This window comes from Haliotis rubra, unplaced genomic scaffold, assembly GCF_003918875.1.
Source record: "Haliotis rubra isolate DU_JTF1 unplaced genomic scaffold, ASM391887v1 Scf1966, whole genome shotgun sequence".
NCBI lineage: Eukaryota > Metazoa > Mollusca > Gastropoda > Lepetellida > Haliotidae > Haliotis > Haliotis rubra.
In genome coordinates, this window is record NW_025765965.1 from 4,211 (window position 1) to 32,156 (window position 27,946).

Sequence of the window (27,946 nt, forward strand, 5' to 3'; positions counted from 1 at the left end):
CTAAGAACGAGGATACAGCCCAAACTTACCTGATGTTAGATGATGATGTAGATCATATCACCGTGCCTCCTATGGATCCTATCGCAGCCGTTCCTGCTAAACTGGATACAGCCTACTCCAAATCTGCTAAAACTCAACTTACCCATTTACCATTCTTCAATGCCAAGAGTTTTATGGACATAATATGGAGCCCTTTTCAAGACTCAGGAGATTGATGAAAACTTTAAACTTATCAGTGATTCCAAGTCCAGAAGTTATAGGGTAGACGATCGCAAGATGGCCCAGTTAGATACCATTTCCAGAAGGATGTTCTTTGGACTCAACAGATCTAGGACTGTTAACGAAACTCTCATCACCAAGTTCAAGAACTCCACGGATGAGGAAGACAGGATGATCTATTCAGCTCTACTTATGCAGAAAAAGATCAACAATTCCTTACAGACCATCTTTCAGCACTTACTGAAACTACTACCATGACACGCCGGGCAAGGATTACTAGCCTCCTGCTCTTGGAATAAACAATTCACAGAGCCCCTATACACAGCTCCATGGTCTTCACCCTTACTGTTTGGTGGCAACATTAACAAGGTCTCCAAGGAAGTATCAAAAGATTCTAGAGAAGTACTCATGATTAAATCTATGGATACATTAGCGCATCGCCTTTAAACAATCAGCACAGAGGTACTCGGCAAGTCCAAGTTTTCAGGGCTACAGAGAGCACGGATAAGAAATTAGCGCCGCTAATAATCCCAAGGATTCCTTTCGTCGCCTGTACAACAAGTTCGGAGGAGGATCAGCTAGAGGCAGATCATCCAGAGGTGCCCGTGGATTTAAACGATGAAAGTCAGGTTCGGAACGACTGGAGTCTTCCACCCCCAGTCGTCCCAGTACAACCTTCTCAAGTGGGTGGACGTCTACAACTACACTGGGAAAACTGGGGAATACTTCAAGATCCGTGATGTATCCAACATCCTTCAGTACGGATATCGTCTACAACTCAAGGCCAAGCCACCATTAACAGTCAACCCACCAGGGTTCAACGTTCATCTGGCACAACTTCCGATGTTAAGAGAAACAGTTCAGTCTCTACTAAACAAACAGGCCTTAGAAGTTCTCGATCAGCAAAACATCATACCAGGTTTCTACTCCCCAGTTTTCCTAGTGCCGAAAAAGAATTCCAAAGAGAAGTATCGCCTCATTTACAACATGAGCACATTCAACAGAGAATTTCTATGCAAACCACCAGCGCAAGATGATACATTTACCTCAACTCCGGCCATCTAATTCGTCCACTAGATTACATGGTAAGTATAGATCTGCAGGACGATACCTACACATTCCGATTCATCCCAGTTCAAGGAAATATCTGAGATTTATGCTAGACGGCATACACTACCAATGGAAAGTACTTCCTTCGAATCACTTTCGCCCCATGGATATTCACAAGAGTAACCAAGCCTATTGTCTCATACCTACATCGCCAAGGCTCTGTGGAATGCATTTTACCTAGACGACGGTATACAGGTGGATCCAGATCCACAGCGCCTCAGACTACAGCTGAACTTTATAATCAAGCTACTAACGCAGTTAGGCTGGTTAGTAAATCTACTCAAGTCGGACCTAGAGCCCACGAGGATCTGCAGTTTCTAGGTATACGCATTCCTTACAGCGCAGAATCGTATGGTAGTCCCGAGGACAGATGGATCAAGATACAACAACTGATCCCCCAAGCCCTACTCTCTCCGCTACCACTACGCCAGTGGCAGAGGCTACTGGGACTACTCACATCAGCTCAAGACTTGACACTCAGAGGCAGGCTTCAATTACGCCCATTACAAGTCCTCATCAATGCCCATCTCGAGGACCTCTACCGCTCAGTCTACCAGATTACATCAAACCACATCTACTCTGGTGGACCAAGAGATTGAATGTTTGCGCAGGCGCCTCCTTAGTAGAGCCGAATCGAAAAACACATCTCTACGCGGACGCTGGCCACTAAAAGGTTGGGGAGCCCACCTTACCGCAGGACAGCCAGGCCTATGGAGCATTCAAGAGAGCTTATGTCACATAAATCTGCTAGAGATGCAAGCAGTCATAAACGCTATAGGTCACTGGAGCAACCTATTACAGAACGCTTCAGTTAATGATTCACACAGACAACTCAACAGTGGCGTTTTATGTGAACAAACAAGGGTCAACAAGATCACTGAATCTTCTCACTCGATGTTTCAAACTGTTCGATTTAGTCGACAGTCTAAACATGTATCAAAGCCTGCCACATTCCAGGAGCAAAGAATGTGTTAGCAGACGCTCTCTCTCGGCCGCACCAACCGTCGCCGACAGAATGGATGCTCCACACAGAGATATTCAATCAGATAATCATGGAAATAGGATCTCCTCTGATAGACCTATTTGCCACCCGATTCAACAATCAACTGACAACCTTCAGACGCCAGTGCCAGATCCATTAGCTTGGGCAACGGACGACTAAGCATATCATGGAGGGACTAAACGCGACGCTTTCCCCTCCTCCCGCTAATCCCACAAGTCTTGCTAAAAATCAGTCAAACGAAGAGCCTCGATCGATTTTGGTCTCGCCTTTACTGGCCAGCTTAGAACGTGGTTTCCAGACCTCATACTAGGAATCGGAAAACCAGTACTTCAGCTCCCACTACGCTCCAATCTACTGATACATCCGCACACCAAACAAGTGCACAAAACACCAGAAGCATTCCGACTTCACGTGTGGATTGTATCAAGGCATGTTTGAATAAGAGAGGTTATTCCACCAGAGCTAAGGCGGTCACGCTTTGCACTACGTAACTCTACTCGTAACTTATACGATGACAAATGGCTCAGATTTGTCAATTATGCTGCTAAGAAAGGATTTTCAGCCAGATTTGCTACACATCCTCAAGTGGCAGATTTCTTATGTTTCCTACGTCAAACTAAGAATCTAAAAGGATCTACACTGTCCACTTATCTTGCAGCCATAAGTTCAGTCATAACAATGAGAACGGGCGTCAAATTGACCAAAACACCGGAGTTACTCGCCTTGTTACGTGCCTTTCGATTGGAAGACCAGAAACGGAAGTTTCAAGCGCCAGCCTGGGATCTAAATGTGGTACTTCAACACCTCACAAGTGAGGCTTACGAGCCATTGTTATTCAAGGCCATATGAATCATTGACCCACAAAACCTTATTCCTGCTAGCTGCTAGCCACTGCCGCCAGGATGTCTGAAATTCACGCTTTGGATTACTTAGAGAACACGCATTTGATGATATTCATAACATCGCCATCTGGGACTTCGCTGGGATTTTATAGCTTAAAAATCAACTACCAGGTCAACCAGACAGGTTGTTCCATGTCCCAGCTCTCTCATCCATACTTGGACCGCAGGATACGATGGACACTGAAAATATATCTCCAAAGATCCAAGCAAAGTAGAGGGAAATTCAAAAGATTGTTTATCCCTATATCTACTACCACAGACAGAAGTGTCAGCAAGACTACCATTTCTATTTGATCAGAACTGTCATACTAAGAGCCTACAAGGCAGCTGGACTGGACCCTCCAAGTGCTACTAATCCTCACGAAATTAGAGCACTAGCTTCAACTTTGGCTTTACATGGAAATTGCTCATTGAATACCATCATGGAGGGATGTTTTTGGAGATCCGATATGGTGTTTGCCAACCACTATCTGAGAGATATCACCACCAAGGATGTCTCAGGTATCCACCATTTCGGTCCCATGGTCCTCGCCAACAGTTGACAGTTCCACGGAGAAGATAAGTCTATCTTGTTGATTTTATACTTATCTGATAACAGTACTAATAGCTACATGCTATCTATATATATTTGCTTAAGTTAAAATATTATCTTAAGCTCAGTACTATGATTTATATCATAATATATATATACCTACAACTCTTACGAAGTTTCTACTATTATATATATGTTCAGCTTAAGTTCTTCCTTAAGCTCAGTCATATGTTCATTTCATAACATGTATAAGTTAACAAACTATCAGTAGTTGGTTACTATTATACAGCTTAAGTTATCTTTATACCTTAAGCACAATTCTGTTATAGCTTATATATATACATATTGTAAGCTTACTACTTTGGTTCTTATAAAAGTATTCATTATAAACTATCAACAGTTTATACTATCACATTAATGGCCTTAGCTTAATTAATGTTCTATATACTTTTATTATATGCAGTAAATTGTAATAACCTTTCTTTAAAGGCAGCTGTTATATTAACAGCAGGAATTCAGTTCAGTGCCTTCATGAAGTTCCCATACGGTTATTACAATCATATCACTTCAAATCACTAATTAGTAAAATCCAAAGTATATATAATCCCACCTCCTAATCCTGTAGGATTCTACAAGCAAATAAGCATGAGTCAGGATAAGAAAAATATGAAATTTTTAGAGTAAAATTAATATTTTTATACTTATCCTGACTCATGAGGTAAGCCCTCCGTCCCTCCCCACTTAACACTTTGGATTTCTCGAAAAAGAAAGTGTTGGGCTCAAAGCAAAAAGGAGAGAGTGAGGCACATGGGCTTGGGTGGCTCTCTGCTCCCCCAAGCTTACAGAAGGGAGGTAACCTCGTGGTGAGTACTAATGAGTGATTCTTTATTGAAGGAACTTCAATTGGGAGATACAAGTGTTCCACTAGGTTCGCCAGAAGAAGAAGACAAGCAAATAAGCATGAGTCAGGATAAGTATAAAAATATTAATTTTACTCTAAAAATTTCATTTAGGTCAGATTTACTACTGTGTGTCTCACAAACTCCTGCACTGATCCAGTGAGTGAGTGAGTTTAGTTTTATGCCGCACTCGGCAATATTCCAGCTATATGGCGGCGGTCTGTAAATAATCAAGCCTGGGCCAGACAATCCAGTGATCAACAGCATCGATCTACGCAATTGGGATACAATGACATGTGTCAACCAAGTCAGTGAGCGTGACCACATGATCCCGAAAAGCATGGGTTACTGAAGATCAATTCTAACGCAGATCTTCTTGGGTTGCACTGATCCAGCTACCTATTAATGGTTATGTATTAATGAGAAGTTTCTGTGTACCATTATATCAATGCTTAATAATTAGTGGAAATTGTTTTTGCTAAGGCCATTTCTTGTTGTCTTTAACTGAGGCTAGTAAGTGAATGTCGTAATGAGATTGTGAGGAGTTACATTTGTTATACTGATGATTTCTTATATCTTCATTCAAACAAATTTCTTACTTTCAAAAGTACACCCGATACTTCACCCTGAAAACACCAGTTGTTCTGCAGAACGTGTAAGCCATGATGATTATTCTGGTTCTGTTGTCTCCCCAGAACCTCGAGTTGTCACAGATGCATGGCTCCAATGCTTTCATGGAATTCATAGACAAGAAGAATACAAGGAAACCGGAGGTAAACAATGTCGATATTACAACAGTATTCCATGCTCAAATCATCTCTGTGTGTGTGTGTGTGTGCGTGCGTGTGTGGCTGCTTGATATGAAAACCAACAAAATAACAAAGGCTTGCCTTTCATATATACATTATTTTAATTATATGCTTTGCAGTTTCTGGAGCAAGTATCAGACATTCAGACAAAGCAAGCAGAAGAAGAACAGAGAAAGTTGGAGGCAGAGTTACAGGCAAAACAGAAAAGAACATCAAACCGGAGGAAGAGGTCTGCCAAGACCTAGCTGAAACCATAACACTTTGACCAAGTAGCTGGTGGATACTCCTTGTTAAACTTGCATCTGAACGATGGATGATGCTTGTGTTCAAATTAAAATATTTGGAAGTTTTACCTTTTTAACAGCACATTTCTGTGACAAAGAATTCCTTCAGTAGCATTAATGCTGTCAGCCGTCTCAGACCGGTAAATGTATCAAGAAAAACTATTGTTATTTTTTATACACTCTGCTGTACTGTATGAAACACAATCATGAATGTTGTATTCACTGGATTGCAATAGGAATTTTGTAATGAAAATGATTTATCTGAATATTTTCTTTGACTCCAAATCTTTAGGTTAATGAAATTATTAGCAGATATTGAGAAAAATATTGAGCATATTTCACTTGGTTATGTCCTTGTTTATTTTACTATTCTGTTTTGTATTATATGTACATAAACTGTGATGGATGTCATATCAATATATCAAAGGCATGAACATGTGTGATGTTGTTACTGCTAGTCTAGCATACCAAAATGTTTTATGAGAAAACTGGACAGTTGAATAATAATAGTGAGTGAGTGAGTCTAGTTTTAAACCCCTTTTAGCACTATTCCAGCAACATCCTGACAGGGGACACCAGAAATGGGCTTTGCACATGGTACCCATGTTGGGAATCAAACCCAGATCTTCAGCGTGATGAGCAAACACATTAGCCATTAGGCTACCCCTCCTCCCATAAATGATAACATTGTGCAAAAGCAGTTTAGTTTCTTGATGCAGAAGAACTCTTGTTTCAAACTTAAATATTTGTTTGTTTTAATGTAAATAATGCAGTCATCCAAATGATGGTGGCTTATACATAGCTGAGCCTGAACCAGACAACTCGCCTGGGTATCATGACAAGACATCACTGAGCGTGACCTCTGGATCTGCATCGTCAGGGTATCATGACAAGACATCACTGAGCGTGACCTCTGGATCCGCATCGCCAGGGTATCATGACAAGACATCACTGAGCGTGACCTCTGGATCCGCATCGTCAGGGTATCATGACAAGACATCACTGAGCGTGACCTCTGGATCCGCATCGTCAGGGTATCATGACAAGACATCACTGAGCGTGACCTCTGGATCCGCATCGTCAGGGTATCATGACAAAGACATCACTGACTCGCGTGACCTCTGGATCTGCATCGTCAGGGTATCCTGATAAGACATCACTGAGAGTGACCTCTGGATCCGGTGATCGTCAGGGTATCATGACAAGACATCACTAAACGCGGACCTCTGGATCCGCGATTGTCAGGGTATCATGACAAGACATCACTGAGCGACCTCTGGATCCGCGATTGTCAGGATATCATGACAAGACATCAGTGAGTGTGACCTCTGGATCTGCATCACAGGGGGTATCATGACAAGACATCAGTGAGCGTGACCTCTGGATCTGCATCGCCAGGGTATCATGACAAGACATCACTGAGTGTGACCTCCTGATCCGCGATCGTCAGGGTATCATGACAAGACATCACTGAGAGTGACTTCTGGATCCGCATTGTCAGGGTATCATGACAAGACATCACTGAGTGTGACCTCTGGATCTGCATCGTCAGGGTATCATGGCCAGACATCACTGAGCGTGACCTCTGGATCCGCATCGTCAGGGTATCATGACAAGACATCACTGAGCGTGACATCTGGATCCCTTTGGTCACATCTTGCTACTAGTTCTAACCCAAATCCTGTCGTGTTTCAGACATTATGACCAACCAGTCATTTTACTGTGGATACCAAAGGGGTCATGATGAAAAGGGAAACACTCATGTTATTTCATTGAGAGTTAAATCAAATCACACCCGTTGATGTACTGTTATATCACTTCTAAGAAATTGCTTCTGTCTGTATCAACTAATTGTCTGGGTTAGTTTTCATTTTGGAAGTATTTTCACAATGTTACATGTAGGATGCAGTTATCTGCGAAAAAGACTGTTACATGAAAGTTCAGTAAGTGACAATTTCAAGAGGATATAGTCCCTCTCAGATTCACAGCACTTCATCCGTTCATGTCAGGTGGGGTATTAAAACAGTGGCTTCCACACCGTCGTTTGTCTACCAGAACGGTCCGAATAACTGGCCGGGACAAGGACCAGACGAGCTATCAGACGTCCGTTGTTACATCGTATCAAGCTTGACATCACTGGAATTTAAGGCCATTGGGAAGACTCCTCTAGGCGGACGAAAATCGATTTCTTTCGTTCATAACTGATGCCGCAGAAACAATATTTTTGCACAGCGGAATATCTTTGAGCAAGTGCCATTTGGTGGAGGTTCATTTGTGGTGTGGGAGTGCCTATCACATGACCATAAACCTGACCTCAAAATCTCAATGGACAACGATGCGTCACTGACAGTCTAGACAGGGCTGTTTTACCGCAATTTGATAATCATCCTTTGAACACAAGGTGACAAAGCAAGGCCACATCGTGCACGTGTCGTTGGTGATATCCTACGTCTAGAGGCGGTATCACCTCCACCTTGGCCTGGCAGGAGTGCAGATCTCATTCCCGTAGATTAAGCTTGGTACATTATGGGTCACAAAATACACCAGAGAGAGTATCCAGTTCTAAACCCTGATTGTTGTTTGGCAGTTGATACTTATGTGTTGATGTCTTGTGGATTATATGTCAGAACCGTAAAAACGACACTTGTTAACGTCATACGACCATAGTTATTAGCACTACAAAATGTTTGGCCATATTTGCTATCTACATACAGGGGCGGCCAAGAACAATAATGGGGGGCCAAGAATCATGTTTTTTGTACTTGGACTCTCATAATACATTATGGTATAATAACGCAGGTTCCGTTGACAAGCCACGTGTCATTTCCTCCGATTGTCCACCATACTGTTACTGAAATGATGTAACTTGGGCTGTTGCGGTGAAACCTTGGCTTATAACTTGATTGTGAGCAGCCTGTGTTTATGCATACAACTTGATGTACTTGCAATTGTACATAAACAAGTGAAACACAGTCCCCGACATGCTGGGAACATTCACCACTGGTGAACAGACATTGTCCTCTTGGCGCACTGTTGGTACAGACGCTACCCTCCAGTTTTAGGCGAGTGAATGAGTGAGTGAGTCTAGTTTTACTCCGCACTCAGCAATATTCCAGCTATATGGCGGTGGTCTTTAAATAATCGAGTCTGGATCCAGTGATCAACAGCATGAGCATCAATCTGTGCAATTGGGAACCGATGACATGTGTCAACCAAGTCAGCGAGTCTGACCACCGGATTCCGTTAGTCGCTTGTTACGACAAGCATGGGTTACTGAAGATCAATATTTTATCCGGGATCTTCGCTGGTCCAGTTTTAGGCACAGATGTAGATATGAGTCATAAGACTTCTCAGCTGCCCCTGTGAGTTCCAACACTGATGCGTCGATGAGTTGAACATATCCAGGGCGGCGGGGTAGCCTTATGGTTAAAGCGTCCGCTAGTCATGCCGAAGACCCGGGTTCGATTCCCCACTTGGGTACAATGTGTGAAGCCCATTCCTGGTGTCCCCCTCTGTGATATTGCTGGAATATTGCTAAAAGCGGCGTTAAACCATACTCACTCACTCACTCACTCACTCCAACACGGATGCGTCGATGAGTTGAAAATACAGAGGACGGCGGGGTAGCCTTGTGGTTAAAGCGTCCGCTAGTCACGCCGAAGACCCGAGTTCGATTCTCCACATGGGCACAATGAGTAAAGGCCATTTCTGGTGTCGCAGAATATGATAAATATTAGAGATGCTGTAAATACTTCCCTCCAATAATTAATTAATACACATCAATTCACATGACCTATTATCCAGCACACTTTATATAAATTCATTTTTGTTCTTACGAAACTGAAAAAAAAACATATTTGAATCTCAGTTTTTAACCTCATGCACGGTTTCACACGGACCTTTAAAATCCATCATAATTTATCGCTTGCCTGACACTTTTTCCGTACCACCATGTTTGCCTCGTACTACCATTGGTTTCTGCAGATACTCCGCACTGATAATTCTGAACAACAGGGATCACGTGCCTGACAAAGATGTTACCAGCTACACCGAAACTGCGCTCACACTGATAATAAAGAAGTTGTATATCCATAGAACTCTCCCCGTTGTTCATCACTGCAGATTCTAATTGCTACTCAAAGAAGTTACTGATAATTCTATAGTTCTCGTGTTTTATATGGATTCAGGTTCCTGTACAACAATCCATAACAATGAGCACTTCAGTGAATACACATCTGATGAAGTAACTGTATAAAGAGAAGAAAACCATTGTTCCCATGTGCCAGCACTAGACCACTAGACCATAAGGGTCTCAGGGCGCAACCCTATAGCAATGATACAAGCATTCTCTTCCCACAGAGGTTACTCGGTTACATTATTTGGTAAGAATGGAGTAAAAACGAATCGTCAGGATAGACTTATAGTCAGGATGAAGAAATCAATAATGACTTCAGTAACCTCTGTGGGACGAGAATGGTACGTGGGAAGTTATGACTCGAGTAACCTCTGTGGGAAGAGAATGGTACGTGGGAAGATATGACTTGAGTAACCTCTGTGGGACGAGAATGGTACGTGGGAAGATATGACTTGAGTAACCTCTGTGGGAAGCCAATGGTACGTGGGAAGATATGACTTGCGTAACATCTGTGGGACGAGAATGGTACGTGGGAAGATATGACTTTGAGTAACCTCTGTGGGAAGAGAATGGTACGTGGGAAGATATGACTTGAGTAACCTCTGTGGGAAGAGAATGGTACGTGGGAAGATATGACTTGAGTAACCTCTGTGGGACGAGAATGGTACGTGGGAAGATATGACTTGAGTAACCTCTGTGGGAAGCCAATGGTACGTGGGAAGATATGACTTGCGTAACCTCTGTGGGACGAGAATGGTACGTGGGAAGATATGACTTGAGTAACCTCTGTGGGAAGAGAATGGTACGTGGGAAGATATGACTTGAGTAACCTCTGTGGGAAGAGAATGGTACGTGGGAAGATATGACTCGAGTAACCTCTGTGGGAAGAGAATGGTATGTGGGAAAATATGACTTGAGTAACCTCTGTGGGACGAGAATGGTACATGGGAAGATATGACTCGAGTAACCTCTGTGGGAAGAGAATGGTACGTGGGAAGATATGTCTTGAGTAACCTCTGTGGGAAGAGAATGGTCCGTGGGAAAATATGACTTGAGTAACCTCTGTCGGACGAAAATGGTACGTGGGAAGATATGACTTGAGTAACCTCTGTGGGAAGCCAATGGTACGTGGGAAGATATGACTTGAGTAACCTCTGTGGGACGAGAATGGTACGACGTGGAAGATATGACTTGAGTAACCTCTGTGGGAAGAGAATGGTGCGGGAAAATATGACTTGAGTAACCTCTGTGGGACGAGAATGGTACGTGGGAAGATATGACTTGAGTAACCTCTGTGGGACGAGAATAGTACGTGGGAAGATATGACTTCAGTAACCTCTATGGGAAGCCAATGGTACGTGGGAAAATATGACTTGAGTAACCTCTGTGGGAAGCCAATGGTACGTGGGAAGATATGACTTGAGTAACCACTGTGGGAAGAGAATGGTACGTGGGAAGATATGACATGAATAACCTCTGTGGATAGAGAATTGTACGTGGGAAAATATGACTTGAGTAACCTCTGTGGGAAGAGAATGGTACGTGGGAAGATATGACTTGAGTAACCTCTGTGGGAAGAGAATGGTACGTGGGAAGATATGACTTGAGTAACCTCTGTGGGAAGAGAATGGTACGTGGGAAAATATGACTTGAGTAACCTCTGTGGGAAGAGAATGGTACGTGGGAAGATATGACTTGAGTAACCTCTGTGGGAAGCCAATGGTGCGTGGGTAGATATGACTTGAGTAACCTCTGTGGGAAGAGAATGGTATGTGGGAAGATATGACTCGAGTAACCTCTGTGGGAAGAGAATGGTATGTGGGAAAATATGACTTGAGTAACCTCTGTGGGACGAGAATGGTACGTGGGAAGATATGACTTGAGTAACCTCTGTGGGAAGCCAATGGTACGTGGGAAGATATGACTTGAGTAACCTCTGTGGGACGAGAATGGTACGTGGGAAGATATGACTTGAGTAACCTCTGTGGGAAGAGAATGGTGCGTGGGAAAATATGACTTGAGTAACCTTTGTGGGACGAGAATGGTACATGGGAAGATATGACTTGAGTAACCTCTGTGGGACGAGAATGGTAATGTGGGAAGATATGACTTGAGTAACCTCTGTGGGGAAGCCAATGGTACGTGGAAGATATGACTTTGAGTAACTTCTGTCGGACGAGAATGGTACGTGGGAAGATATGACTTGAGTAACCTCTGTGGGGGAAGCCAATGGTACGTGGAAGATATGACTTGAGTAACCTCTGTGGGAAGAGAATGGTACGTGGGAAGATATGACTTGAGTAACCTCTGTGGGAAGAGAATGGTACGGGAAGATATGACTTGAGTAACCTCTGTGGGAAGAGAATGGTACGTGGGAAAATATGACTTGAGTAACCCTGTGGGACGAGAATGGTACGTGGGAAGATATGACTTGAGTAACCTCTGTGGGGAAGCCAATGGTACGTGGAAGATATGACTTTTGAGTAACCCTGTGGGAAGAGAATGGTACGTGGGAAGATATGACTCGAGTAACCCTGTGGGAAGAGAATGGTACGTGGAAAATATGACTTGAGCAACCTCTGTGGGACGAGAATGGTACGTGGGAAGATATGACTTGAGTAACCTCTGTGGGAAGAGAATGGTACGTGGGAAGATATGACTTGAGTAACCCTCTGTCGGACGAGAATGGTACGTGGGAAGATATGACTTGAGTAACCTCTGTGGGAAGAGAATGGTGCGTGGGAAAATATGACTTGAGTAACCTCTGTGGGACGAGAATGGTACGTGGGAAGATATGACTTGAGTAACCTCTGTGGGACGAGAATGGTACGTGGGAAGATATGACTTGAGTAACCTCTGTGGGAAGCCAATGGTACGTGGGGAAAATATGACTTTGAGTAACCTCTGTGGGAAGCCAATGGTACGTGGGTAGATATGACTTGAGTAACCTCTGTGGGAAGAGAATGGTACGTGGGAAGATATGACTTGAGTAACCTCTGTGGGACGAGAATGGTACGTGGGAAGATATGACTTGAGTAACCTCTGTGGGAAGCCAATGGTACGTGGGAAGATATGACTTGAGTAACCTCTGTCGGACGAGAATGGTACGTGGGAAGATATGACTTGAGTAACCTCTGTGGGAAGCCAATGGTACGTGGGAAGATATGACTTGAGTAACCTCTGTGGGAAGAGAATGGTACGTGGGAAGATATGACTTGAGTAACCTCTGTGGGACGAGAATGGTACGTGGGAAGATATGACTTGAGTAACCTCTGTGGGAAGAAGAGAATGGTACGTGGGAAAATATGATTTGCGTAACCTCTGTGGGACGAGAATGGTACGTGGGAAGATATGACTTGAGTAACCTCTGTGGGAAGCCAATGGTACGTGGGTAGATATGACTTGAGTAACCTCTGTGGGAAGAGAATGGTACGTGGGAAGATATGACTCGAGTAACCTCTTTCGGAAGAGAATGGTATGTGGGAAAATATGACTTGAGTAACCTCTGTGGGACGAGAATGGTACGTGGGAAGATATGACTTGAGTAACCTCTGTGGGAAGAGAATGGTACGTGGGAAGATATGACTTGAGTAACCTCTGTCGGACGAGAATGGTACGTGGGAAGATATGACTTGAGTAACCTCTGTGGGAAGAGAATGGTGCGTGGGAAAATATGACTTGAGTAACCTCTGTGGGACGAGAATGGTACGTGGGAAGATATGACTTGAGTAACCTTTGTGGGACGAGAATGGTACGTGGGAAGATATGACTTGAGTAACCTCTGTGGGAAGCCAATGGTACGTGGGAAAATATGACTTGAGTAACCTCTGTGGGAAGCCAATGGTACGTGGGTAGATATGACTTGAGTAACCTCTGTGGGAAGAGAATGGTACGTGGGAAGATATGACTTGAGTAACCTCTGTGGGAAGAGAATGGTATGTGGGAAAATATGACTTGAGTAACCTCTGTGGGACGAGAATGGTACGTGGGAAGATATGACTTGAGTAACCTTTGTGGGAAGCCAATGGTACGTTGGAAGATATGACTTGAGTAACCTCTGTCGGACGAGAATGGTACGTGGGAAGATATGACTTGAGTAACCTCTGTGGGAAGCCAATGGTACGTGGGAAGATATGACTTGAGTAACCTCTGTGGGAAGAGAATGGTACGTGGGAAGATATGACTTGAGTAACCTCTGTGGGACGAGAATGGTACGTGGGAAGATATGACTTGAGTAACCTCTGTGGGAAGAGAATGGTACGTGGGAAAATATGATTTGCGTAACCTCTGTGGGACGAGAATGGTACGTGGGAAGATATGACTTGAGTAACCTCTGTGGGAAGCCAATGGTACGTGGGTAGATATGACTTGAGTAACCTCTGTGGGAAGAGAATGGTACGTGGGAAGATATGACTCGAGTAACCTCTTTCGGAAGAGAATGGTATGTGGGAAAATATGACTTGAGTAACCTCTGTGGGACGAGAATGGTACGTGGGAAGATATGACTTGAGTAACCTCTGTGGGAAGAGAATGGTACGTGGGAAGATATGACTTGAGTAACCTCTGTCGGACGAGAATGGTACGTGGGAAGATATAACTAGAGTAACCTCTGTGGGAAGAGAATGGTGCGTGGGAAAATATGACTTGAGTAACCTCTGTGGGACGAGAATGGTACATGGGAAGATATGACTTGAGTAACCTCTGTGGGACGAGAATGGTACGTGGGAAGATATGACTTGAGTAACCTCTGTGGGAAGCCAATGGTACGTGGGAAAATATGACTTGAGTAACCTCTGTGGGAAGCCAATGGTACGTGGGAAGATATGACTTGAGTAACCACTGTTGGACGAGAATTGTACGTGGGAAGATATGACATGAATAACCTCTGTGGGAAGAGAATGGTACGTGGGAAAATATGACTTGAGTAACCTCTGTGGGAAGAGAATGGTACTTGGGAAGATATGACTCGAGTAACCTCTGTGGGAAGCCAATGGTACCTGGGAAGATATGACTTGAGTAACCTCTGTGGGAAGAGAATGGTACGTGGGAAGATATGACTTGAGTAACCTCTGTGGGAAGAGAATGCATACAAGGGGAAAGTTGGAACACTGACAACGGTACTTTGTCTGGATGTCTTGATCATTAAGGACTCACAGGGTTGTAATGACCACACAACTAATAGTGTAGGGGTGCACACACTTCACCTTCACCCGTTTTTACGAGAGTTCAATGGTTATATAATAAACTTTCCCCTGTAAGCCACGTCCACCCCCCCACCCCCACCCCCACCCCTACACCCTCACCCGAGGTCATAGAATAAAGTAAATATTAGAAGTAACTATTTGAAGGGGAAATGGAAAACAACGTCCAGGAAATAAATACCACGTGACGTAAGCTAACGACACCGTGACAAAAAGGTCAATTGTATTGGACATATTTGGACATATTGTATTTCTCAGTTCAAATCAAATAACGCCCAAGTAAGATTAAAAATATCGGTAAAACAAATAGTTGCATTTCATTAAATATATTGTAAAGAATTAAATATCATTTCGTTGGCTAACCCAACAATTCACATATAAAATAAACCACACCCTCTAACGCACTGGCATTTCATGATTGGTTGATAGAGAAAGGATAGGCCTTGTGATGCTGCGTTGCGTTGAATGTGTGTCACTGATTTGGAATGGTCGTTTGCAGTTTATATTATGTTAATGATGAAATCATTAGTCCATGAATATTCAAACAGGAAATTATAACGGGATCTGTATTCCATTCCGGTTGTAACTGATTTCGCAGTGGAATGAAATCTTTGAAACAAGAATGCTTCTGTCTGAGGTGCTGATTCTACTGCAGTTCCTGCAGTGGGTAACTGGTAAGTCTTAATTCATCTGCTATAATCGATCCTGCATTGAGTAAGTAACAAACCCTAACAGCTTTATCCACATTCTAACAGCTAATGAGTCAATAATACGACCTCACAGCTTCCTGTCTGTGCATGACAACTTCTCATAAACAAGAATTTGCAATCCATAAAGTTATCTGTTTTATAAGCGAATTCTACTTTACTACGCTTGAAATACTGTTTTCGTTCGATCACGGTGAGACTTTTTGGGGTGGAAAGAAAGCCCAAAGTAATACACATCTTAGGTGTATTTACCACTTGGGTCACACCAACGGGGATGGGTATGGCTCCAACAAAACTGGAAACAATATCAGCGGGCACAGGTTCTGGCTGGCCTAAGGGACGCAACTCTGTCCAGCTAAGTGGACTAATACGATGGAAAAATTGCACCGATTTTGTGATATGGTGCAGAGATGTGGGGCACTTAATATAATGAGGCAACAGAAAAAGTCCAATCATCTTATTTTAAACGCTTTTTACGGGTTGGGAAGTTCGCTTCTAACAAGGCCTTTTTAGGCCAAACAGGGCGTTATCCCCTTTCATTCTCATTGAAGTAAATTATTAAAGATGGAACGACAACGATATCCATATCAATGGTATAATATATCAAAAACTCCTGATGATAATGTAAAACCAGTTGTATGTGGGTTTCAAATGTTGGATCTTTGCTTTTTATTGCGCAAGACTTCGGTGATGAAGAGTTATTTCTATTTTCATTAAAATTAGATTACAAGATATGTATTATCAAAACTGGCACAATAGTATTTCATCTTCATCCTTGTTATGGTATTATAATTCGATTAAGTCAGCTATAGAACCAGATAAATATTTAGCATCATAAGAAAATAAGCATTTGGTAAGAGCCATGTGTAAATTTAGACTTTCCCAACACAATTTAAATGTCAATTTTTCTAGAAGGTATAAACAAGGCTGTATTGATCTAATTAAATGTACAAACAGTTTATTGGGCTTCATAGAAGATGAATTTCATGTATTATTAGTTTGTGATAAATATAAAGATCTGAGAGAGAAATATCTTCCACATATTAAACATTTTCATAAAAACAATATCTTAATGGTAATTTTTTTAAACTTTCAAAATCCTCTTGTTATACATTCACTTGCAGCATTGCTAAAACATATATTTTATTGCTAGATACTTACTTCAATTTGCACTCACGTGACATTATAAATACGTTATATATAAACTGTAAAATGGGCCATAAGGCCGGATATTACCGAATAAAGTGTCAGTATGTCTGTCTGTCTGTAAGTAGACTAATACGATAGGCTCGTCCGTGGCTGTCCTATGTGTATTCAAACGGAAGGAGTAACTACATAATAACAGAATTTTGTCATCAAGACAATGAGTGAATGAGAAGGTAGCTTCCACCCGTATTTCACTTGTATCAGTGTATCGGCCAAATGTGGATATCCACCTACATATCAAATGTGACACTCACCCACCCACCCACCCACCCACACGCACCCACAAACAAGCACGCACGAACGCACAAGAACGATCACACAGAAGCCAGAAGCACACACACACACACACGCACGCACGCACGCACGCACGCACGCGCGCGCGCACACACATACACACACATATAAGTGCAATAATCTTATAAACAGATCGTTAACTTTCTAACCACTTCGCATTGCAATAGCAGTATGAAGGAAATACTGGGAAAATGTCAGTCGAGTAATCATACTCGTATTCCTTCACGAATAAAGTGTTGGGTCCCGTTTTGACAGTGAATCAATGTTGTTATACTTACAGGACATCAATACTGTTCCATAGATGACGTACAGGTGGACTGTCAGCCATGTGGGGACACGTGCGAGATGGGCAATGAGGCATGCTTCAGGTGTCCTAGACAATGTGGCAAGGAATGGCGCGCAGATAAGTGTAAATCTGTTTGTAGTGAGAGGTGTAAAAACGGAATTTGCGAGTTCTTTCAAGGTCAACTCAAGTGCTCTGAAGGATGTAGGAGTGGATTTGCAGGGATATTCTGCCAGGAATATTGTCCTCAAAGCTGCAAAACCGGATCGTGTGACCAGTTCTCGTTGAACTGTACTTCATGCGGAGATAATGCTGAAAATTGCGTAACACCTCCATTAACAGCGTGTGTGACATCGCACAACAGTACACTCGAATATATCACGGGAAACCAGACGAACATCTGCACCGACGGCCCCGATCCCCAAAATGAAGGTATCAGTTTATGCATCCATTTCTTTCCATGATACACGATTACACCATGGCGGTAGGAACACATCTCCCCAGCATAATGTAAACTGTTTGTCTTCATCCCCATAACTTGACATGTGCTGCATATGTTATATAATTTTAAATTACATTTTCTGTTACGCACACATTTGAGTACTTTGTGGGGATGGGTACCAGCTGGGATTTGAACCCACACTCACAGAGTAAGGTACCTAATTGCCAGCACTCAATGTCTGCAATCTAACCCACTCAGCCACCGAACTTCCACAAAAATGACATCTGACAACTGGTAGTCCAGATCACGTATTTTGTGTACCCCTCTGTACACAAAACGACTGTAACGGCTCCCGTTGTCAACATTATGGACACTGAAAGTGTGGGTTCGAATCTTAAATATAACCAATTATTGAAAGTATTAAAAAGGCACTATGTATCTAAATGTGACATGTACCTCAACAGGTCGAGGACGCCACATCCCACCGGAAGCACTACCAGTTGTTTACGTTGTTACATCATCACCTTGATTCATCATGTCACACTGTAGAACACGATCTCACATTAGTCCCCTCAGAACCTGGTGAAATATAAGTTTGCAAACTCATATTGATCTTCACACGCTTTTCAGTCAGAAAAAATGGAAATAAAGTTATAAATGTTTAAATTTTCAAATTATTAATTCGAATAGGAATTGTGCTGTTCTCAACAAGCAATATAACACATGCAGTTACAATCCAGTAGTATCAATATTCACAGAATTGCAGCTACAAACTGTATACAGACTAGTGTCCGCTTTTGGGCGACGATCCCCTCTACATTTCCATGTCAATAATAAATAAACTGAGAAATAAACGGAGACGTGATCACAAATGTACGCTGTTAAACGATGTGTTGACAGATGATGAAGCGCAGACAGACATATGGACGGTGCCTTGGATACCTGTCGGTGTAACTGCTGCAGTTCTCGCCCTCCTGTGCATTGCTCGACTTGCATATAAGGCAGGAGTGAAGTTCGGGCGCGAGGAAAGGTAATAGTGATAGACCTTATCGTGTGTATCTTCTCCACTGACAAGGAAATTATAACTTATTGAGTCCACTGGTCTTATTCCGTCATTATGACATTTTTAATTTCACTGAATTTTATTAAATGATGAAGTAGGTTTTGATAGTGGCAATCAGAGTCAAAAGTAAAAAGATGTTTATTGTACAAAAGGCCTCCGGCCCATATACATTGAGGTTATACATATACATTATACATATGGTCAATAAGTAGTAATTAGTGATCTAAACAGCAAATCATGATACAGGCAGTAAATTATGTACAAGTAGTGAAATACGATGGGTCTACAAAACTTTTTATCAGATTGTTACGTTTAATAAGAGCATAATTGATATAGAGCGACAGTTTTATTATTACATGCTGGTCAGTTGATGAAAAAAAGTAGTTTAAAAGCTAATGAAGGTCGCTTACATAGATAATATGAAGTAGGTTTTGATAGTGGCAATCATGAACTCGACTCAAGAGAATGGTTTACGCTTTAAGAGATTAAATCATCAGCATGTTCAAAGTGTGCAATATCAGCTATTAAACAAATCCCATACTTTTAAGAAATCCCTGCTCAAAGAACTAAATGCAATTGATGAAATTATTCATGTGTCTTAACATACGTTTATATAGTTATATTAGGCGAGGGGCGGTGGTGTAGCCTAGTGGTTAAAGCGTTCGCTCGTCACGCCGATGGCCCGGGTTCGATTCCCCACATGGGTACAATGTGTGAAGCCCATTTCTGGTGTCCCCCGCCGTGATATTGCTGGAATATTGCTAAAAACGGCGTAAAACCATATTCAGTCAGTCAGACTATTAGGCGAGTGAGTACGTGAGTGACTGAGGGGAGTGACTGAGGGAGCGAGCGAGCGAGCAAGCGAAATAGTACGTGAGTGAGTGAGTTTAGTTTTACGCTGCACTCAACAATATTCCAGCTATATGGCGGCGGTCTGTAAATAATCGAGTCTGGACCAGACAATCCAGTGAGGAACAGCATGAGCATCGATCTGCACAAATGGGAACCGATGACATGTGTCAACCAAGTCAGTGAGCCTGACCACCAGATCCCGTTAGTTGCCTCTTAAGACAAGCATGGGTTACTGAAGATCAATATTCTAACCCGGACCTTCACAGGTAGAGTGAGTGAGTGAGTAAGTGAGTGAGAGAGTACGTGAGAGTGAGTGGAGTGAGAGAGTACGTGAGTGACTGAGGAGTGAGTGAGTACGCTAGTGAGTACGTAAGTGAGCGAGCGAGAGTGACTGAGGGAGCGAGCGAGCGAGAGAGTATGTGAGAGAGTACGTGAGTGAGTGAGTACGTGGGTGAGTGGTCCAATTACTCCCACTAACTGTGATTAGAGGCTCCAAGTGATACATGTGTCAAACGGTCACCAGTCTGGAGAAACACTAGAGCACGGCTTTAGTGCTGACAATCGGGACGAACAAACAATAGGTTTTGGGCTTGCCTGGCTATGTTCTCATTACTGGTTGTACGCGCTTATATATATGCACAGTGATCTGTGTGTTACACATCACAAATCAAGAAGTGTGTTAACGTCACTGTTGTTATTCCGGGACTTCCATAATAATCTGGAATACTGTGAATGATCCTTGCTGTATGACTTAACGCACCTATCACACTCGTTAATCGGCCTGTGATGACTTAACGCACCTATCATACTCGTTAATCGGCCTGTGACACGTATCGACGTTTGCATGATATCACGCACAGTTGCAGCCCTTTTGGACAGAAAACGCATCCATGTATACATACAGACAGCAATGTATACTCAGTGTCTGCTTATCCAGAATATCCTGACCCTGACGATTTCACTGTGCAGAAACCTGTCTGGATCATCGGGTGTCTCTGTTTATACTGTAAATACTAAAGATATTGTATATGTTACAGAGGCTCCACGTGCGATATTGAGCTTTGTGACCATCAGAGTTCCACCAGAAGAGAAGACGAGGCAAGAGAGTCCAGGACACATTCATACGTTACCATTCCAGATATGCATGTCGATCATCAGCCAAATCCTATTTTAGCAGAAAGATCTGGTAATAACAATGGCCACTTGTATGAAAAGTTGAATCGATCCCGTCGAAACAATAACACGGACAGGACCGAAATCATGAAACTGTGACGATGACGTACAACTTTCCTTTCCATTGGAATAAATTTACCTTCTCCTAGCTTCGTGTATTCCCTTAGAACATCGTGGTTCTGACGTAGCTTCTGAAATTTAAATACATTAGATGACATCCTTTCTAACTCAAAGACAAAATGTTCAGCCAAAGTCAATGCTCGATGATGTCAGGTGTTCCGGGGCGTCCTGCCCAGCCTGGTGAGTTGTTCCGGGACTTCCTCCCCGGTCTTGGGAAGTGTTTCGGGACTTCCTCCCTGATTCAGTGAGTTGTTCCGGGATTTCCTCACCCAGTTTGGTGAGTTCTTCTGGGACTTCCTCCACGGTCTGGTGATTTATTCTGTGACTTCCTCCCCAGTCTGGTGAGTTGTTCCGGGACTCCCCCCCCCCCGGTCTGGCGAAGTGTTTCGGGACTTCCTCCCTGATTCAGTGAGTTGTTTTGGGATTTCCTCCCCGGTCTGGGGATGCGTTCCGGGATTTCCTCTCCAGTCTGGTGAGTTCTTCTGAGACTTCCTTCCCGGTCTGGTGAGGTGTCCATAGACTTCCTCCCCTGACTGATGAGGTGTCCCGCTACTTCTTCCCGAGTCTGGTGTCTTTTTCAAAGGCTCCCACCCCAGTCTAGTGAGGTGTTCCGGGACCTCCTCCCCAGTCTGGTGAGTTATTCTGGGACTTCCTGCCCGGACTGGTGAGGTTTCCGGGACGTCGTCACAAGACTGTTCAGACGTTCCGGGACTTCCTTCCCAGTCTGGTGAGGTGTTCTGATACTACCTCCCCGGTCTGGGGATGCGTTCCGGGATTTCCTCTCCAGTCTGGTGAGTTCTTCTGAGACTTCCTTCCCGGTCTGGTGAGGTGTCCATAGACTTCCTCCCCTGACTGATGAGGTGTCCCGCTACTTCCTCCCGAGTCTGGTGTCTTTTTCAAAGGCTCCCATCCCAGTCTAGTGAGGTGTTCCGGGACCTCCTCCCCAGTCTGGTGAGTTATTCTGGGACTTCCTGCCCGGACTGGTGAGGTTTCCGGGACGTCGTCACAAGACTGTTCAGACGTTCCGGGATTTCTCCCCAGTCTGTTGAGGTGTTCGGGGACTTCCTCCCGAACTAGCGAGGTCTTCCTGGACTTCCTCTCCGTTCTGGTGAGGTGTTCCGAGACTTCCTCGTCAGTCTGGTGAATACTTTTGGGACTTCGTGCCCGGTCTGGTACGTTTTTCCGAGATTTACTTCTCAGTCTGGTGGGTTCTTCTGGGACTTCCTCAGTGGTCTGGTGATGTGTTCTGGGACTTCCTCCCCGGTCCGGTGAGGTGTTCCGCTACTTTCTCCCGAGTCTGGTGAGGTTTTCAAAGACTCCCATCCCAGTCTAGTGAGGTGTTCCGGGACTTCCTCCCCAGTCTGGTTAGTTATTCTGGGACTACCTGCCCGGACTAGTGAGGTTTCCGGGACGTCGTCACAAGACAGTTCAGACGTTCCGGGACTTCCTTCCCAGTCTGGTGAGGTGTTCTGACACTACCTCCCCGGTCTGGTGAGATGTTCCAGGACTTTTTCTAGTCTGGTGAGGTGTTCCGGGACTTCCTCCCCAGTATGGTGAGGTGTTCCGAGACTTCATGCCCGGCGTGGTGAGTTGTTCCGGGACCTCCTTCCCGGTCTGGTGAGGTGTTCCGGGACTTTCTCTGCAATTTGATGAGTTCTTCCGGGACCTCCTCCCTAGGCTGGTGAGGCGTTCTGACACTTCCTGCGAGGTCTTGTGAGGTGTTGCGGGACTTCCTGCCCGGTCTGGTGAGTTGTTCTGGGGCTTCCTCGCCGGTCTGGTGAGATGTTTTGTACATCCTTCCAGGTCTGGTGAGTGGTTCCGATACTACCTCCCTGGTCTGGTGAGATGTTCCAGGCCTTTTTCTAGAGTCTGATGAGGTGTTCCGGGATTTCTCCCTAGTCTGTTGAAGTGTTCGGGGACTTCCTCCCGAACTAGCGAGGTCTTCCTCTCCGTTCTGGTGAGGTGTTCCGAGACTTCCTCGTCAGTCTGGTAAGTTCTTTTTGGACTTTGTTTGCCCGGTCTGGTACGTTGTTCCGAGATTTACTTCTCAGTCTGGTGGGTTCTTCTGGGACTTCCTCAGAGGTCTGGTGATGTGTTCTGGGACTTCCTCCCCGGTCTGGTGAGGTGTTCCGGAACTTCCTGCTCGATCTGGTGAGTGTTTTGGGGACTTCCTGCCCGGTCTGGTAAGTTGTTCCGAGATTTCCTACTCAGTCTGGTGAACTCTTCTGGGACTTCCTCCACGGTCTTGTGAAGTGTTCCGGAAGTTCCTGCCTGGCCTGTTGAGGTGTTCCGCGACTTCCTGTCGAGTCTGGTGAGATGTTCCGTGACTTCCTACCTGGCCTGCTGAGGTGTTCTGATACTACCTCCCCGGTCTGGGGATGCGTTCCGGGATTTCCTCTCCAGTCTGGTGAGTTCTTCTGAGACTTCCTTCCCGGTCTGGTGAGGTGTCCATAGACTTCCTCCCCTGACTGATGAGGTGTCCCGCTACTTCCTCCCGAGTCTGGTGTCTTTTTCAAAGGCTCCCACCCCAGTCTAGTGAGGTGTTCCGGGACCTCCTCCCCAGTCTGGTGAGTTATTCTGGGACTTCCTGCCCGGACTGGTGAGGTTTCCGGGACGTCGTCACAAGACTGTTCAGACGTTCCGGGACTTCCTTCCCAGTCTGGTGAGGTGTTCTGATACTACCTCCCCGGTCTGGGGATGCGTTCCTGGATTTCCTCTCCAGTCTGGTGAGTTCTTCTGAGACTTCCTTCCCGGTCTGGTGAGGTGTCCATAGACTTCCTCCCCTGACTGATGAGGTGTCCCGCTACTTCTTCCCGAGTCTGGTGTCTTTTTCAAAGGCTCCCATCCCAGTCTAGTGAGGTGTTCCGGGACCTCCTCCCCAGTCTGGTGAGTTATTCTGGGACTTCCTGCCCGGACTGGTGAGGTTTCCGGGACGTCGTCACAAGACTGTTCAGACGTTCCGGGATTTCTCCCCAGTCTGTTGAGGTGTTCGGGGACTTCCTCCCGAACTAGCGAGGTCTTCCTGGACTTCCTCTCCGTTCTGGTGAGGTGTTCCGAGACTTCCTCGTCAGTCTGGTGAATACTTTTGGGACTTCGTGCCCGGTCTGGTACGTTTTTCCGAGATTTACTTCTCAGTCTGGTGGGTTCTTCTGGGACTTCCTCAGTGGTCTGGTGATGTGTTCTGGGACTTCCTCCCCGGTCCGGTGAGGTGTTCCGCTACTTTCTCCCGAGTCTGGTGAGGTTTTCAAAGACTCCCATCCCAGTCTAGTGAGGTGTTCCGGGACTTCCTCCCCAGTCTGGTTAGTTATTCTGGGACTACCTGCCCGGACTAGTGAGGTTTCCGGGACGTCGTCACAAGACAGTTCAGACGTTCCGGGACTTCCTTCCCAGTCTGGTGAGGTGTTCTGACACTACCTCCCCGGTCTGGTGAGATGTTCCAGGACTTTTTCTAGAGTCTGGTGAGGTCTTCCGGGACTTCGTCCCCAGTCTGGTGAGGTGTTCCGAGACTTCATGCCCGGCGTGGTGAGTTGTTCCGGGACCTCCTTCCCGGTCTGGTGAGGTGTTCCGGGACTTTCTCTGCAATTTGATGAGTTCTTCCGGGACTTCCTCCCTAGGCTGGTGAGGCGTTCTGACACTTCCTGCGAGGTCCGGTGAGGTGTTGCGGGACTTCCTGCCCGGTCTGGTGAGTTGTTCTGGGGCTTCCTCGCCGGTCTGGTGAGATGTTTTGTACATCCTTCCAGGTCTGGTGAGTGGTTCCGATACTACCTCCCTGGTCTGGTGAGATGTTCCAGGCCTTTTTCTAGAGTCTGATGAGGTGTTCCGGGATTTCTCCCTAGTCTGTTGAAGTGTACTGGGACTTCCTCCCCGAACTAGCGAGGTCTTCCTCTCCGTTCTGGTGAGGTGTTCCGAGACTTCCTCGTCAGTCTGGTAAGTTCTTTTTGGACTTTTTTTGCCCGGTCTGGTACGTTGTTCCGAGATTTACTTCTCAGTCTGGTGGGTTCTTCTGGGACTTCCTCAGCGGTCTGGTGATGTGTTCTGGGACTTCCTCCCCGGTCTGGTGAGGTGTTCCGGAACTTCCTGCTCGATCTGGTGAGTGTTTTGGGGACTTCCTGCCCGGTCTGGTAAGTTGTTCCGAGATTTCCTACTCAGTCTGGTGAACTCTTCTGGGACTTCCTCCACGGTCTTGTGAAGTGTTCCGGAAGTTCCTGCCTGGCCTGTTGAGGTGTTCCGCGACTTCCTGTCGAGTCTGGTGAGTTGTTCCGTGACTTCCTACCTGGCCTGCTGAGGTGTTCCGTGACTTCCTCCTCAGCCTGATGAGGTGTTCCTGAACTTTCTCCCCAGTCTGTTGTGTTCCGTTGTGACTCTGGGATGAAACAGATTCCAGGTAACCTAATGAACGGTCGAGTTAATGAGAGTTAATGGATGGCGTGCACTGGTTGGCTGCCTTGTGTGACATTGCAACCAAACTGTGTGGACCGTTGCTTATGATGTTAGTCACTGGATTGTCTAGTCCAGCTTCGATTATTTACATGCCATAAGACTTTAATTTCTGGTATGTAGTTTGAATGTTGTTGAGTATGGTGTTGAAATGCCTGTATTTCATTTAAAGTGTGTTGAGAAGGAACGAATCTGTTTCCTTATCCTTTCTGTTTCCTTGTATAAAAAGTTTTTCAGCTCCCCTATTTGCATAAGTATCAGTGGCGATTGAATATTCAATCGATACGCTGCGATGTACTTGTTTTTTTTTATCTCTTCCCATTTAAAATAAAATTTGGTTTATTATGACAATTTAGTTGATGGTATTTTACAATATAAGAAGCAATATCGCTAAGGTCTGCAGGGAAATAGTGACACGTTTGCATACAATAACCATATTGGGAAACGATTTGCAATTGAAATCAAGACATTTCACATTTTTCAGTTTTAGCTTGCTACTTGCAAATGTGTAAAAAAAAAACCACCAATAAATATTTTGTTGTGTTCAGTTCCATTTTCGCGTTCTGATTAGCTGAATTGGATACGTGTAATTCAATTCATTTCCAAATAAATGTAAATTTTTAAGCTAAGAAAACAAACGCTGAGCACTTTCGTCACTATGGAATGTCGAGAAATTTCAATTAGAGAGAGGTATTTCTTTTCTGCTCGCCTGTCTTGGCGAAATTCATTCGTCGTCTAGACCACGCGTCTGAACCAAGGCTTGGAAAAGCAAACATGCAGGCTTGCTTCTTTCCACAAAGTTCGTGTTGTCTGGTTTTATTTCTAACTTACACTTTTCCATCTATGTGTTTCCATTCTTGGGAGACCAATGGTTGCATCAGTCGATTACCGACCATTTCATCTGCAACAGCCATCGTTTCCAGGATATCATTGTTCTGGTTCGTTCACTCTGTCAGTTGAAATTCGTTTCGCCACTTGCTTTAAATGACAGGTCTAATGTACGTTGTTTGATGCTACCCTCTGTGGCTAAATACTTTGTTGGCGTGTCAAGTCATGTGCATACATTAAAGCAATTGCATTCCCCGCAATATGGATTCTTGTGTTGGAATGTTGATCAATGTTATTGCCATTATTGTCAGCTTTGATTTATATACTTAATGCTGATTAAACTATTGTAAATAGCACATGTTTTCGTTGTCGAAGTTACTTATAAGTAATTCAGCGGATCCAGATTGTTTGCAAATCGGCTGACCCTGCTTGTGGCAGTGTGGCAGTGTGGCAGTGTTACGAGCATACCGGTTTTCATATGGTTTAAAAACCATGATGTTTGCAAAACAAATCATTCAGTGGTCGTTATTTTCAGCAGATACAAGTATTAACTCGCTATGATGTATAATGATGTATAAAATCCAGCAATCTCCTAAAAGGAACATTGTCTTCATTCAAGTTCCATGGCACAAAAGGACATACCTGGGTGTGTGAGAACAGCGGTCCTTGTGGGCGTGGCTCAAGGTGTCCAGATGCACTGGGGGTCACCCAGTTCCTGACCATTGGTCATTCAATCGCCATCGCAGTCCATGTAACACACATTAGCCAATTGTATGGACAAAGAGGATTTGGGTGAAATACTTCCTAATATGTTATCACAAGTGACCTAATCGTCTTAGGTGAAGCAACTGACGTGAGATAGCGTGAGGTCGACACCAATATTCAACCAAAAACACCCGTGTCCGTTAGTCGCCTATGACGACAAGCTTGCGTTGCTGAAGATCTAACCACGATCTTCACAGTTTATCTAATTTTGTAAAAAGCGGAGTAACATCGACATTTTTTTATCACGATGAGTGTGATGGATGTGTTGACGGGTGTGTTGACTGGTGTGTTGACGGGTGTGTTGACGGGTGTGTGTTGACGGGTGTGTTGACGGGTGTGTGTTGACGGGTGTGTGTTGACGGGTTTGTGTTGACGGGTGTGTTGACGGGTGTGTGTTGACGGGTGTGTGTTGACGGGTGTGTGTTGACGGGTGTGTTGACGGGTGTGTGTTGACGGGTGTGTGTTGACGGGTGTGTTGACGGATGTGTTGACGGGTGTGTTGACGGGTGTGTTGACGTACTTATTTTCAAATGAAACAATTATTTAGCGATTCGATAGAGAAAAAAAAGTGGGAAAATAGCCTAAAAAAGAGACTTTAGCTGTAAATTAACCCATTTACCCTCCTAGGCATGCTTGGAGCTGGGTCTACACAATGTCCTTTTGCAAACGCCTTTGGTGTTTG

General features: G+C 44.4%; 1 protein-coding gene across 1 annotated transcript; it reads right to left on the bottom strand.

Annotated features, from left to right (window-relative positions):
• Positions 1 to 21,930: 21,930 nt before the first annotated feature.
• LOC124274957 (muscle M-line assembly protein unc-89-like) lies at positions 21,931 to 27,222 on the bottom strand. The gene is made up of 7 exons (XM_046710330.1): positions 27,142 to 27,222; positions 25,508 to 25,597; positions 24,649 to 25,158; positions 23,917 to 24,402; positions 23,570 to 23,670; positions 22,714 to 23,008; positions 21,931 to 22,467 (listed from the first exon to the last, which is right to left on the bottom strand). Exons 1-7 carry the CDS (start codon positions 27,220 to 27,222, stop codon positions 21,931 to 21,933), a joined length of 2,100 nt encoding a protein of 699 aa, XP_046566286.1.
• Between the last annotated feature and the right edge of the window lie 724 nt (positions 27,223 to 27,946).